The following is a 14,353-nucleotide window of genomic DNA, read 5'->3' as shown; positions in this document are numbered from 1 at the left end:
GGTTATGGACGTTTCTCAATGATTCTATTTTCTTAACATTGCATACACCAGCTGTGGAATAAAAAAAATGAATCAAATTCATTTTTCCGCTGTATGCACTGACCGCGTTCTTCTTTGAAACGTTTTGTCACTCCCAATAGCAACCCGCAAACCATTTACCACACTGCACACGTTCAGTCCTGTCAGTTGATTTTGAGGCACGACAGATTTTTTTGGTGGGTTTTCATCCTGGAACTGAGACTTAACTAGCGCGTCAACCCGCTTACTGAAAAAGACAGCTTTAAAAGGTTTACAGAGTATTAAGAAATGCACAAAACCAATTGTAATTCACCTCTGTGTAAGAACTTATCACACAAGACGCAAGAGATGCAGGTGGACTGTTGGCATTTATTAAGTCAAACGGGGGAATGTCTTAAATGGTGTTATTTAAAAATAATTCATTGAGCGTAAATGAAAATATACTCGAATATAGTTCTAACTAACATTTCAAACGGCTATTACACAGTCGAAAGTGTCAAGAATTCTTTGGCGGTACGTAATATAACATTTTCCTTCCGGTTACCAGCGCACACGAATGGATCTCAGAAAGCCTCGTATCAACAAAACAGTCTTTACTGGCCATGTCAAATTAAGATATGCATATTAATATGTATTGGAGGTAGAAAAAAAACTATTGAAACCGCATGAGTGCATCTTTATGAACAATACAATTTATATTATATTATATATGATGACAAGGCTCCGAAAAGGGTGCTGGTTAAGGTGTTATAGTATAAAATATTACCACTGCGGTCTGCTAAATGCATTGTGGCTGATGTAAGGCATTAGGATATTATAAACATTAATATCATGGATTTCCGTGCAGCTGCTTTGATACAGTAACTTGATATGTAATAAGAGTTAAATTTTTAGTAGATAGGCTATAAATGTCGTTGGTCTAGAGGCATTCCGTAGCTTAGTCGCATTAGTAATGCATTAGTACAGTTGCAAACAATATCGATTAAATGGTTTTTTTATATTGTGTAAGTACTACAATAATAAGGTATAACATGAAAGCACATGTGAGTCAAGTTTTTTAAAAAGTTAGAAAAAAAAAAACATCATTTGTTTTTTTTTTAATTGTGGATCTTTGCATGAACCCAGAGGCTTCTCTCAGATGCTCATGGTACACTGGATGAACTGTGAAAAAAGACGGAAAAAAAATATATATATATGTATATTAATCTGTAAGTATCATTTTATGCATCTACCTAAAGGCAGATAAAAGTAATTATTTTTCATAAATGTCCACACCAATGTTCAATAAATAATGCCATTAATAAATAAATACATCAAACAAGTCGTTTTGCAAAGAAGCACAATTTTAAAGGGCCTCCTAAACAATTAACTGTTGCTTTTATGTAATGTTTAAATTGGAGTACATTAATTGTATATAATGTATAAATCCACACGTGACCATGGACCACAAAACCAGTCATAAGGGTCTTTTTTTTTTTTAATTTAGATTAATCATCTAAAAGCTGAATAAATCAGCTTTTTTCCTCAGTAATAAGTGCACTTCCCCACACCGTGTACAACAGCATTATTTGTGGCCTAGGCTCTGTGGGATTTTTGTTTTTTGCATTCATTGACCACATCCTTTTCATAAAATCTTTGCCCTTTAAACTCCCACCAGCAAACCTACAGTCCATTTTGCACACAGGCAGATTTTAAGAGGCGCATGCTCTTTTAGTGGTTTTATTGACCTGTTTAGGGACCACATAAACAATTAGGTAAAGCTGGTGAATAATGTATATAAATTTGAGCCTTGCAATGTTTTATTCAATGTTATTATACATCTTTACAATGATTATACCACATCGGAGTAGTCTTTCCGTGGTCCCCCATCCAGTGAACTACTACAGTACCCGCTATTAGCCTTTGTCCAACGATTCTCACGATTATTTAAAAATAACAATTTAGGCTGAAATTATTTAAAAAATACATTCTCTTACCAAGTAACAGTTTGTTATGTGTTATGCTCTGTAATGTTTTGAGGACTTACGTCATCATATTGAAATGTCGCCACTCCCTGCTGTGCCTGGTCCCTTTTTCTGAACACATCTGATCATAAAACAGTGAAGACATTAACATTTTTTACTTCATTAGTTAATTTTTACTTGGAGTCAATTTAATTAATCACTTAGACTAATTTAAACAATGCTTGTAAAAGTGAAATTATCATTAGTGTAATCTGGAACACCTAGACTATGCTTTGAGGACCCTGAAATAATAATAATAATAAAAAAAAATAAAATACATTATATAGATATAAAATATAATATATATATATATATATATATATATATAAAATATATATAAAAATATTTATAATTTTCCAAAATAACTGCAGCCTAAATGGAAAGCCCCATTTGCAATGAGAATTTAAAGAGACAAAAAAAAACATCATTTCAATTTTTCATACTTACCAGTCAAGCTCCTCAGTTTGACACAGCAAGCGACATAATCATCAAATGAGATCTTCCCATTAGAGCTGTAACGCTTAATTACGCAGTTCATGGCCTGAGGACTCAGCCTGTACCCTGCAAACGTGACACAGTGTGACCTTCAAAAACACATTAATACAGTTTATTCACATTCCATTTAAACCTCGTGCCACTAATTAGCCAGATGGAAATCAAATTGCATCCGTTCACTTTTTTTCCTTGTTTTGCATTATTGTCAGGAAGCCCAAATTTAAAAAAAAGCCCTAAAGATAATGCATTCTGTCTATTTATTCATTTATCAGTGCACAAGCATCATTGTTCAAAAAAAAAAAAAAAAAAAAAAAAAAAAAAAGTTAGCAAAATTGCTTAAAAAGTTGCCCAGTGTATCATCAGCATCACTATTACTAGTTGCTTATTAACATGCAAAATATTAGCATATTGGCAGTTTATTAGTAGATATGTAGCAGTATTAAGTTCTATTCTAAATTACTATATTTTAGTTGCTTTAATCCAGCCCTGTATCTAAACTTAACTACCTACTAAGTATTATTAAGCAGCAAACTGGGAGTTTAGTTTCGCCAAAGTCGTAGTTAATAAACTAGTTATTGGTGAGAATTGGTTCCCCCACACTAACAAGAACTTGCATACAACATAAAGACGTTTACCCATAGAGGAAACGGCTTGGCTCATTTCCTGTGGGTCAACTGTGCCGCTCATGTCCCTGTCGATGCTCATGAAGTGTTGCTTCCAGCCGCTGAGCACCGCCCACAGCTCCTTAAACTCATTGAAACCCATGGAACAAGACATGTCTCTCTGATGAAGGGTTAAGTTAGGGGAAAAAAAATATATATATACGATCGGAGTTGAAAATCATGATATGTCTAAATGGATTCAGCGTGTCTGAGAAGGATACATCAAGCATGCTGATCATCAGCCGACATGTCTCAATGTTGAAAGCTGCGAAGCAAAGAATAACGGTTACAAACCTGCACCGGTACATATCAATAAATTAAATGAAGACAGACGTTCTTACGTCTGTAGCCACCAGAGAAGTTGGCCTGAGTCAAACAAGCCTGAAGTTCTTCTGCGGATATCTGACCATCCTAGACGAAACACGTACATGTATTTATCAATAACTCTATGAGATTTATTCAAGAAGTAGCATTTAATGAATTTAAACTGAAAGAGTCTATGCACAACGATCTATCTATGGAAACTGAGCAGACTTCCTGTGCAGTAACTTTTAAAGAAACGCCCTCTTACTTGACCGGCCACTGCAGTGAAGTACCCGTACAAAGGGTCCTGCTGCTGTCCAGGGAATCCCCCTGGATACTACAGAAGAAGATGATGATTTTAGTTACGTTATAAATGGTTGCAAAAAGGAGAGTCACATTATTATTAGAGAAAAGGTACATTTTAAATGCAGGCTTCTGCTGTAAGTATTTTGTATAAACGCACACGCAAGAAGTTGTCAAATGGTTTAACATTACATTTAATTTTACTATTTTACCAACTGCATTTTAACATTTTACCACTTCATAATATATGAATATGACGTCCTCTAATATTTCATTCACTGTTCTCCATCATCACATTTTTACAGTGAATATGTATTGGTTTAAAAATAACTTAAAAATAACCCAGAACATGACTAAAATCGATTAACCTTAAGCATAGAGTACCATCAACTTTTTGGTTACCGACATTATTAAAAATATATTTTTTTGTATGCAGAAAGAAGATAGGTTACACTTTATTTTCATAATTCATTTTAACTTTATAACGATGTGTCGTTCAAGTCTACTAACTGTTAGGGTAGGTTTAGGGTTAGTAGAATAAGCTGACATAGACTTGCAAGGATTCTCATAGTCAGTATGTTGTGGACTCATCAAAATGAAGTGTTAAAACATACCAAGCAGACGGCCTACTAATACTAGCACTTTAATAACTGCTAGTTGATATTTCCTTGCAAAGTTACTTAATGACAACGGAATGTCTAAAGTGGACTATCGAAAATAAAGTGAGAAACGTTTAGAACATCTCGCAGGGGAGTAAAGTATAGCATGCATGTATGCATCTGCATTAAAATAACATTAAGTAACATATCAAGTCAATGTCTGAATAAACTGACAGTTCGGACGGCCAAATCATGTGGAGCTGTAATATTCTGATTAATTGAAAATTATTTTCTATCGAAAGGTATTTCGTATAAATCGATTATCTAATAAAACATGTTTTCGTAGTTTGTGGTGCCCCTTATCAGTGCAAAACTATCATAAATTAAAAAGGATTCTAGCCAATAGTCCGAAACCCAACTTTTCTAGGAAATTTGCAGTGTGTGTATATATATATATATATATATATATATATATATATATATATATATATATATATATATATATATATATATATAAAAAGAGAGAACCTTTTCATATTGCACTTCACTTGTGTGCTTCGCTACTATTAATTATGAAAATTATGTGAGCAGTAGAACACAAAACAAAAGTTAATAGAAGGAACTGAGTTGAATTCAGTGATCATTTGCTACTTGTACCGATTAACGCTTCTCTGGTACTTTTATTTTGAAGTTGAAGCATCAAATAGCGTTATAGCCCAATACATCCCGGACACACAGCACTGAACATTGTGTATGGCTTTGTCAATACTGTAAACGCACACCACAAACTCCATTAAGAGAACACACATAATTCACAATGCTGTGGGCCAGGACTAGTAGGAAAAACACTGACCCGCGGCCGTTTCTCAATGATCTTGACACACCCAGTTCTGGTCAAGGGTCACTGTGCTAATCTTCTGATTAAAACCAGGTGTGTTTTGTAAACCAGAGGTAGGCAGACCAGCAACAATTAAATTCCATATGTATTTTTCCAACCTTAAAGGAGAGCTCGGTACACGCCACAGAACATGCTAAAGCTTTCCGTTTACAGCCCTCACTTTAAGATAAAGATCATAGCCATCATCGCCTGACAGAATTCACCCTGTGGTAACTTAAACAACATTAAACGGGCTCGTGGTCACACTACGTTTAAATAAGCGCAGGATCGTTTAACGCGCCTTTACAAAGCGTTATGTATAAAACGACATTGATATAATTAACAGAATACTAATAAATCTTACCCCGCCCGGAGCTGGTGCACCGTATCCCTGGAAATTCATTGTAAAAGACTTGTTTCTTCTTGGCGAATGCTCAGAACCGGATAAACTGATGCTGTGTGGATTTTAATCTCCACCCTCTTCCGTAAATGGGAGTGGCCAGCAAACAAATGTTTTGTTTTGTTTTTTCAATGAACGTAAGATGATATGGCTTGCACTGTAGTAGATAAACGAACCAAATTTTTTTTTTATCTGTACTTCACTGTGAAATGAATTTTGAAGCCTATAAGCGAATTAAATTATTGTTTTTGGAAAATATTAGACTGTTCAGAGTAAGCTGTCAAATCAGTGCCTGCCAGAAAATGCAGGTATTTGCCATACGAACTAATCTCTCTCAAATTTTATTAAGTGTTATTATCACGTGTAACAAGGATAATAAATTATGTACAACTGCATGCAAGTAACACTAAAACAAATCCTAATTTTAATCAGAGTAAGCACATGCAGACTAAGTAACCATTACTCAGTACTTAAATGTATACTTGCACCGTAACAAGGACACCGAAATTTGGTGTAACTCTGTATAATTTAAAATAATTTATGTTTAGATACTTATATTATATTTAGTAGATACGTTGTATATTGAAAAATTAGTTTTTAATACGAGTGAATATCACTTTAGTTAAATGTTATAATGTCTGCAGACCAAACAGAAAAAAGAAAGTGCGCCCTCTTTAGGCAATCATGTCCTGTCGAGCGCATTGCATTGTGGTATATTCTGCTATGTAGCGTTCTATCATTGCATACTTAAAATTTGAACAACCGTAGTGCATCATCCGGGTATTTTATGCATGCAGACAGTTCTAACAGCGGACATGATACGTACTACATAGCGCTGAAACGGATAGTGTGTAGGGCGGCTGTGTACCGTTCCGACACACCCCGTAAACGTAGTGTCTGCGCGACAAAATTTGTTTTTTAACCGGAGAGCGGACATGGACAGAAACGCTGTGGTTAAAGTCGGCGCGATGGCGAGCGCCACTATGTGCGCGCTGTTCGGCGGAGTCGTGTTCGCGCAGTACATTTTCACCAAGAAACAGAGAGCAGGAAAGAAAACCAAGATAATCGAAATGGTGAGCGCGAACATATTTCCATTTTTGTAACGGCTGTCACGCCCCGTTTACACTGCGAGCGTGTAACCCATAAAATTCTGAGCGTTCCCGAAGCTGTCATTCTTTAGAAAAGTGACTGTTGTCTTCGTTGAATAAAACGGAAGTCGCTTCGCGCTGAAACGGGCCCCGGCGCGCGCGCCAGTCCTGTCACGTCACTGTCAACGTAAATGGGATGTAGAGGTCATTCAGCACATTTTAGCTCAGTTTTTTTTTTTAGAATTAATACAATATCATGATCGGAGATGTTCGTGTTTTGTATAGACTCACGCTCAACATGCCACGTTTTCTTTTTATATTTGCATTGGCATTTACAAAGATATTTGTATTACTTGGATGTTATTGAATGACATTAGATAGTTATTTATTCATCACGGGCTTAATGCCGTAGTTTAAAAAGTACAGGATCCTTTTGTATGGTAACCTCACAGCAGTTACACTGTTTAAATTATTTCGTAATTGCGTTGCTTTGAATTTATTTTGCTAGAAAGGAGCTGGTTGTCATGGTAACTTTTGGTGCAACGAAGCTCTCAGCCATTTTTTTTTCAGCTGCTTTCACCGGAAATACTGTTTTCAATTAACACAATAAACCAGTCCAGCCCTGAGGTAAAATGCGACATTAAAGCGAAATCAAATGAGGGGGTGCCAGAAAGCCTTACAAATGATAAACTTAATAATAATTAACTATTTGTTCATTCAAAGAAGTTGATTGTTTACTGAAAAATAACGTTCTTCAGTCAGTCACTTTTATTAATTTCTTTTTATGCATATGCATCCAAACATCCAATTAGTTGGAGAGCGTATAGCACTTTTTGTTATGGTTTGCTTTTTGATTTTCAGATCGGTTGAGATTTCACCAGAATCATAGGTGATGTGCATTAGTTTTTGACTAGGCGTTTCGCATTTGAAAGTGATTTAAAAGCTAAGTTGTAATAATTCGGGCCAATAGCTTTAATCATATAGCAGTTCACTGTAGGCCTGTTTTTGACTGGTTGTTTTATTGTTTCAAATCAATACTGTTCTAGAGAAAATGGGATTTTTGCTTCCTGAACTCAAACGTTGCACTATAGAATATATAGACCCCACACTATAGGAAACTTTTTGATCAATGTTGCTTGTTCACTTACCCACTGATAATGGGTAACCCATTTCTGTCTAGATACTTCAGATCAGTCGTGAGCCTTGGTTTTTCACCTGGTTGCCCATTGATAGCCCCTCACTGCAGAACAATGGTCCAGGGGCTGGAGATTTTGCCTTCTTCCGAAAGCATACAAGATAATAAAAAAAAACAAGCAGGGTATGGGGTACAAGCAATATATTTAATGCATAAGATGCACAGTATATTAATTAAAGACCGTATTGGAGCCATTTAAAAAAAATAAAACATTGATTTTTGGAACCAGAATTCCAAAAATGCTGTTTTTTTAAGACTCATAAATTGCTCTTTGACCATATATATCTATATGGAGATACCTCATTCAACCTCTCAGTGAATGTCAATAAGTCCGCCTCGGAACGGTCCACATTCCAGATACTAACAAATCAATGACTTTTCATTGAAAATGGAACAGCATAGTTCAGCCTGCTTTATAAGAGTTTAAACTAATATTCTGTTTTTAATAACTCAATTCTGGAAAATTTGGCTTCTAAAGAATTTCTGTGTGTCACACTCTATATATTAAATCCATGCATTAGTAAAGCGTATACCTGCCATAAATGTTTATCAAAAACATTTGACTTTGATTCAATCACTTTTCTGTCCTAAGCTCCAATTGATTGTTTCAGTTAACATATTTCAGCTTTGACCTTTGGTAGGGTGGGGACATAATTACAATAGACACAGTGATGCGCATACAATGAACCAATCAATGTGCGGTGATTAAAGACATTCCCGATTGATGGAATGTGTTGTGTCAGGAACACACTGGCAAGTAACAGCATGACTCTCAAACCTTACTGTTACAGTTTAAGAGGTAGAACATATTTAGTGCTCTCAGACATGAAGCTTGAAGAATCCGATTCTATCAAGGTTTTACTTATTACAGTTTCTGACGTTGTGAAACACCTCAATGCAGAGTAGAGCTGTCAAACCCTGACCTCATTGAGCCACACAATCCACACGTAGCAAACACGAGATAACCTTAGTCCTTCAGTCAGCATAATTTAGTTTATGTATATTCCCTATCTATTATTTAAAAAATATATATTATGTTTAGTGTGAAACAAAAACACTCCAAACTGCTTCTTCTGTCATTATCACATTTCTTTTTTTTGGATGTGTTGTTTGTTTGTGTTTGTGTGTACTTAAAATGGCTGTTTGTGTCACGTGATTCCCTGTGGGGGTTTAGATTATGGGGTGTTATCAATTTTGTGGCAACGCCCCCTGTGTGCCAAGGCCTATATAAGTGTGTGTCAGACAAGAAACATTTTCTTCTGTGTTTGATACAACGCCTGGAAGAGAAAAAGGTACTCTTGCATGCTATTTATGTACTTGTTTATACTTGAACGTTTATGAGGTCAGCCCTATGTGGTAAGTGTTTTCACTATGACCGTTTATTTGATGCACTTTCGTGCTCGATCAGAACAAGCTCGAGCTGCAAAATTGCCATGTTTTACTAAAAAATATATCACGCAGTGGCCATCGTGGTTGGCTATAAGTGCTTGTTTGTACTTGAATGGCTTCTTTATCATTTCTCCGTGAGAGTATGGTAAACCTAGAATTGGTTTACAAAAACTGTGCAAAAATTCTCTTATGCAGCCTTGTAAATATGAGGGATCTGATTACCATCTGGAAGGCATGAGATGGGGGTTGGGGTAGATGACAAGTACATCCAGTGTACTCTGGGTATGTTGTCCGCTGTATTTTTGGAATAGAGACGAAGGGGGACTCAACCTTCACAGTGATAAATGACATGTCAACACTGACAGAACTACAGTTACAGACCTATGTTAAACCTGTTTACCTGTATACAGAAAATAGTCTCTAAGATATATTTATATTGCAGTTAAAGCATGAACACATTAATTATAATGCAGAAAAAAAGGTTTCAAAGCATTAGAATGCATTACAGAACATTTTTAATAATTTAAAATCGTAATTCTGTAATGATTTCGATGTTACAGAATTGTAACTCAAAAATGTAAGTTGTAAAGTTTTACCTGTGACATATCACAGTCATTTTCGTCTGCCTCGGTGGATTTCTTCCACAAGATTCAAGCTAAGATCTTTTTCTCCTTTACTGGTGAGAGACTTCAGCGTCTGCCCTCTTCTGGCTCCTCCCTCTCTGCAGTGACATCAGCTCAGCCTTAAGGAGAGGGGAGGGAATAATTAAAGCATGCCGCTGAACCCCTTTAATCTCGTCGGTTCTTTCTGTGTTTGCCTTTCTGCAGATGCCAGAGTTTGAGAAGAGCACAGTTCACATCAGAGACCCTGAGAGGGTGGAGCAAATAATTTGCAGTCTCATTAAAGGTGGAGCATCGAAACTGCAGGTACAAACACGGTCACGCCGATGTATTTTATTAGGCCGTCCGTCTATCAAACAACTGCTGAATGAAAACACGCTTGTAGTGTTAACACAAGCAATAGTGATGATAATAAAGCAGGCGTCACTGTTGCATTTTAATGCTGATGTATTAGTCTGATGACCCACCTTGGATCTGCTGACTTTCCTTCTGTTCTTCAGATCATCACAGATTTTGATATGACGTTAAGCAAGTTTGCCGTCAACGGAAAACGCTGCCCAACATGTCATAGTGAGTAAAAAAAAAAATAGCCCCTTTTTATTATCTTTTTATTTCACAGAGAGGGTTATAATACAGTAAATAAAGGTATCATAAAAGTTTAACAGTATAACCTTTTAGAGGTTAATAGACAGGTTTTTGTAATTAAAAAAAGTTACAATTTATGTATGTCAAATTTTGCAGTAACCTGTTCTGTCAGATTATAAATTGATTAATTGACTAAAAATCACATTGAAATATATCTTTGAGATCCAGTGATCTATACATTTTGCTTTTTCAGATATCATTGACAACTGCAAGCTGGTGACAGAAGAATGTAGGAAGAAGGTATACAATTTTTCTTCAATAAAACATGAGCTTATAAAGTAGTATGAAGTAGATTTACAAACGAAAAATGTAATTTTTCCAGCTGCTTCAACTAAAGGAGACGTATTATCCAATAGAGATTGACCCACATCTGACCATGGAGGAGAAATATCCATTTATGGTGGAATGGTGAGTGACCACACATGCAAAAAAACACACATGAAAAGCATTCTTTTCAAAATGCTTTATTTAATGCTTTTTTTTTTTTTTTTTTCCTCAGGTATTTTAAGTCTCACACGTTATTGGTAGAACAGAGATTGCAGAAGGACAAACTTCCAGAAGTTGTGAGAGAGTCGGATGTCTGTCTCAGGTAAAGTCACATCAAAAGGTTTTCGCAACTTTCGAAGGTGTTGCCAGATCTTTAGCACGTGTTTGGTCTCACAGGGAAGGGTACGAGCAGTTCTTTGACCGGCTGCAGCAGCACAACGTTCCCATGTTCATCTTCTCCGCCGGTCTGGGAGATGTGCTTGAGGAAATTATCAGACAAGCTGGCGTATACCACACCAACGTCAAAGTCGTGTCCAACTTCATGGACTTTGATGATAATGTGAGTCTGGTTTATCTTCCTCTCAAACACTCAGTGCTCAGTGTCGATATCTGGTGATCAGGATCTTCTGTATCGTTTTGCAGGGTGTTCTGAAAGGCTTCAAAGGAGAGCTGATCCATGTTTACAACAAGCATGACGGTGCCCTGAGGAACACGGAGTATTTCAAACAACTGAAGGACAATGGAAATGTTATTCTGCTGGGAGACTCTCTCGGTGATCTCACCATGGCAGATGGTGTGCCCAACGTAGAGAACATCCTCAAAGTCGGCTTTCTTAATGATAAGGTACTGATTTCTTTTCTCGTTGCTCAAAACAGGACCGTAGGTTTCACTCATAAGGTTTTGTTCCGTTTCACAGGTGGAGGAACGGTTAGAAAAGTACATGGACTCTTACGATATAGTTCTGGTGAGGGATGAAACACTTGAAGTGCCTAATTCCATACTACAGAAGATCTTATAATAGACACCGCAGAGCCACCGGCCCGCAGCACAGACTCAAATTCCAGGGTATTCGGAGTCACCTGGATAATTCCAGCACTGAGGCCAGCCTTCATCTGTCGACATGCCTCACATGTTCACAAGCCATCAATACTTCACATTTTGACCTTTTTAAAATTTCGTCCTCTCACCATAATGAACTATTTTAGTCGACACATACACCTGGGATCTTGGTGTAAATGTATTATCAAAAGAGAAATGCATCATTTGCATATTGGTAAAATTATCGTTTGTAGTATTTTTGATATGGAAATATGTGTGTTCAGTGTCTGCAATAAGAGTTGGGACTGTGAACAGTACAAAGCCCAGCTGACATCGTCATTCTTAAAATGATGCGCACTTTTAAAGTCTGAAGAACTGTCAAAAGATCTCATGGAACTTTGTATTTCATGCGAGGATGCAGGCTGCATGCACAGATCAACAGTAAAGCAATACTGTAAATTGATCCAAAAGCCATGATGTTTCATGTATTGTGTGCTTTGTCCCGTGAGAATGTTTTAGCATAAACGATCAACCTTTCGGTGTTAACGTTTGCCTAACTTCCTGATTACCTGTGAGGTAGGCAATAAAGTTTTTTTTTTCTCTGCAATGTTTGATTTTATGAAATGACTTGAGTCTATCCAGTGTTGGGGAAAGTTACTTAAAGTAATTAATTGCATTACTTGCATTTATGGAAATAATTATTGTTATTTTTGTCACTTTTTATCAGCTAGCCTGGGTTTGCTTTTGCCAGAAGGATATGCCTCTGCACCTCACTCTCATTTTCTCTTAAAACTAAAGCGAAGCAATGCTTTTTTTGAGACAAATCAATTCAGAAAAACCATACCTTGTGGAAAGCCATCCATGTCACTTTCTAATGGCATCACTTTTAAATTGAGGAGGAATTATCGCAATTTAGTTCATTTGTTTTTATAATTCTTCCACTCAAATATATCTGCCACTCCTTCGTTGTGTGAAACATGAAATATTATCTCTAAGGGCCTTCCTTTTTTCTGCAGTTCTTGTCTAAATGCAATGCTGGTTGTGACCTGCCTTTCGATATCAGACCATGCAAGCAAAATTATCAGCACTCTTCTGACAATTGTCTAATAAGCAAACAATGTATATGGTACACAAAACAATTTATTATTCATAAGTTCTTTGTTTTCCACTTCCATCCACCAGTTCGTTAAAATTGACTCAGTAGCTTTAAGTGATAGAGACTTAAGACGTCCCATTCTATTTCTTAGTTCATTTTTTGCTCGATTTGGATTCCTCAGTGTGTAACTAGCGTAAATGATTTTTCATAAATTATGGCATTGAATTCAGTGTCATTGCTTCCGTTGCGCTGCATTCTTTTGAGTTTTTTTTGCACACTGGAGGTCATGCTTAAAGCCCTGAGAAACGATAGACATTTAAGTATGCTCTTTCGAGTTCTTCTAATCCAGCTCGCCGCGCTGCCAAACAGAGTTCTGCAAGAACGGAATGAGACAAGTTGACGTAAATGTGTCTATATCGTGACTCTATAATTGCTGGCTTGCGGCAGGGGAAATTTAGTACTGTGTACCACAACTGAATCTTCAAAGTGTCCAGCGGTGCAGCACAGACGCCTCTCTGCAAGTTTCTCGTTTCCCATGTATGTCATTGGATATTTTTCTCAAGGTCTCTCTGACCTGTATGACCTCTCTAACACAAAATGGATTAAGGAATCATTTCTGCTCTTCCTTGACACGTTGCTTGCATTGTTGACCCCTACAACTGGAAAGGTCACACCTAAAACCGTTATCCGTAGCCAGGATGAGAGAGGCCTAAGATAGTGGTTAATGATTATCGAAGGTTTAATTGAATTTCTCACCCATTAGCAGAATACACTCTTCACATGAGTTGCATGATAAATAGGACACATGCCTTTCCCTAACAGTTATGTCGCTAACTGTAATAGCTTTTATAATACAGGCTGTGAAATATTCAAAAATAAACTCTGATCAATTGGCTAGTTTTATATTTAAAGGCGGGAAGGTGGCTTTTATGGTCATATAACCAATCGTATGTAAGGGCGTTTGACTGAAGGAATCATAAGCAAAAACAGTCAATATTTATAGTGTCACTATCACACGTTTTTACCTTTTATATTTTCTCCAACATCTAAAGCATAACCATAGGCCTACAGAATGTTGCACAAAACGGATTCAGGATCTTCAGGAACTATCAGCTGCATAGAAAAATCCAGGTTCTGCAAAGCAGGGTTGCCAAGTAATTTCCCATTCAATTTGGGATAAAAATCACCTAAAGGGAGGTAGATGACTTTTCACCTACAACATGTTAGACAAAAGCACTGCGTCTCAAAACAAAAGGAAAATGCACTTCGGGCCAATTCCTCAGTGACTGTATAGGGGAAAAAAGTATTTATTTTATATGCTACCGTGATAAAATTGCAAGATGAGTTGAGTTCTG

General features: G+C 36.7%; 2 protein-coding genes across 3 annotated transcripts; one reads left to right on the top strand and one right to left on the bottom strand.

Moving 5' to 3' along the window:
- Positions 1-367: 367 nt before the first annotated feature.
- sri (sorcin) lies at positions 368-5,774 on the bottom strand. Its single transcript, XM_043261005.1, has 8 exons — positions 5,625-5,774; positions 3,750-3,818; positions 3,520-3,589; positions 3,400-3,443; positions 3,152-3,299; positions 2,469-2,582; positions 2,045-2,103; positions 368-1,179 (listed from the first exon to the last, which is right to left on the bottom strand). Exons 1-8 carry the CDS (start codon positions 5,661-5,663, stop codon positions 1,153-1,155), a joined length of 570 nt encoding a protein of 189 aa, XP_043116940.1. The 5' UTR covers positions 5,664-5,774; the 3' UTR covers positions 368-1,152.
- A 655-nt stretch (positions 5,775-6,429) lies between these two features.
- Positions 6,430-12,509, top strand: nt5c3a (5'-nucleotidase, cytosolic IIIA). 2 transcript variants are annotated; one of them, XM_043261004.1, is made up of 9 exons: positions 6,430-6,733; positions 10,160-10,258; positions 10,453-10,522; positions 10,791-10,837; positions 10,920-11,005; positions 11,097-11,186; positions 11,261-11,423; positions 11,507-11,707; positions 11,781-12,509. In XM_043261004.1, the coding sequence occupies exons 1-9, from the start codon at positions 6,596-6,598 to the stop codon at positions 11,880-11,882; spliced, it is 996 nt and encodes a 331-aa protein (XP_043116939.1). In that variant the 5' UTR covers positions 6,430-6,595; the 3' UTR covers positions 11,883-12,509. The 2 variants fall into 2 exon arrangements, with proteins under 2 accessions (XP_043116939.1, XP_043116938.1); XM_043261003.1 differs by lacking the exon at positions 6,430-6,733 and adding an exon at positions 9,164-9,235.
- The last annotated feature ends 1,844 nt before the right edge of the window (positions 12,510-14,353 follow it).

Source organism: Puntigrus tetrazona, chromosome 16 (genome assembly GCF_018831695.1).
Source record: "Puntigrus tetrazona isolate hp1 chromosome 16, ASM1883169v1, whole genome shotgun sequence".
NCBI lineage: Eukaryota > Metazoa > Chordata > Actinopteri > Cypriniformes > Cyprinidae > Puntigrus > Puntigrus tetrazona.
Note: the sequence above shows the minus strand (reverse complement) of the source record. Positions and strands in the feature narration are given on the sequence as shown.

What these genes read in the sequence shown, in the direction of transcription:
- sri (XM_043261005.1), bottom strand. Translation starts at nt 5,663, where the DNA reads ATGAATTTCCAGGGATACGGTGCACCAGCTCCGGGCGGG. An exon ending in TCACTGCAGTGGCCGGTCAA is followed by an intron (nt 3,590 to 3,749) that starts GTAAGAGGGCGT and finishes TGTTTCGTCTAG; the next exon opens with GATGGTCAGATATCCGCAGA. An exon ending in CCAAGCCGTTTCCTCTATGG is followed by an intron (nt 2,583 to 3,151) that starts GTAAACGTCTTT and finishes TCACGTTTGCAG; the next exon opens with GGTACAGGCTGAGTCCTCAG.
- nt5c3a (XM_043261004.1), top strand. Translation starts at nt 6,596, where the DNA reads ATGGACAGAAACGCTGTGGTTAAAGTCGGCGCGATGGCGAGCGCCACT. An exon ending in ACGCTGCCCAACATGTCATA is followed by an intron (nt 10,523 to 10,790) that starts GTGAGTAAAAAA and finishes TTGCTTTTTCAG; the next exon opens with ATATCATTGACAACTGCAAG. An exon ending in TCGGCTTTCTTAATGATAAG is followed by an intron (nt 11,708 to 11,780) that starts GTACTGATTTCT and finishes TCCGTTTCACAG; the next exon opens with GTGGAGGAACGGTTAGAAAA.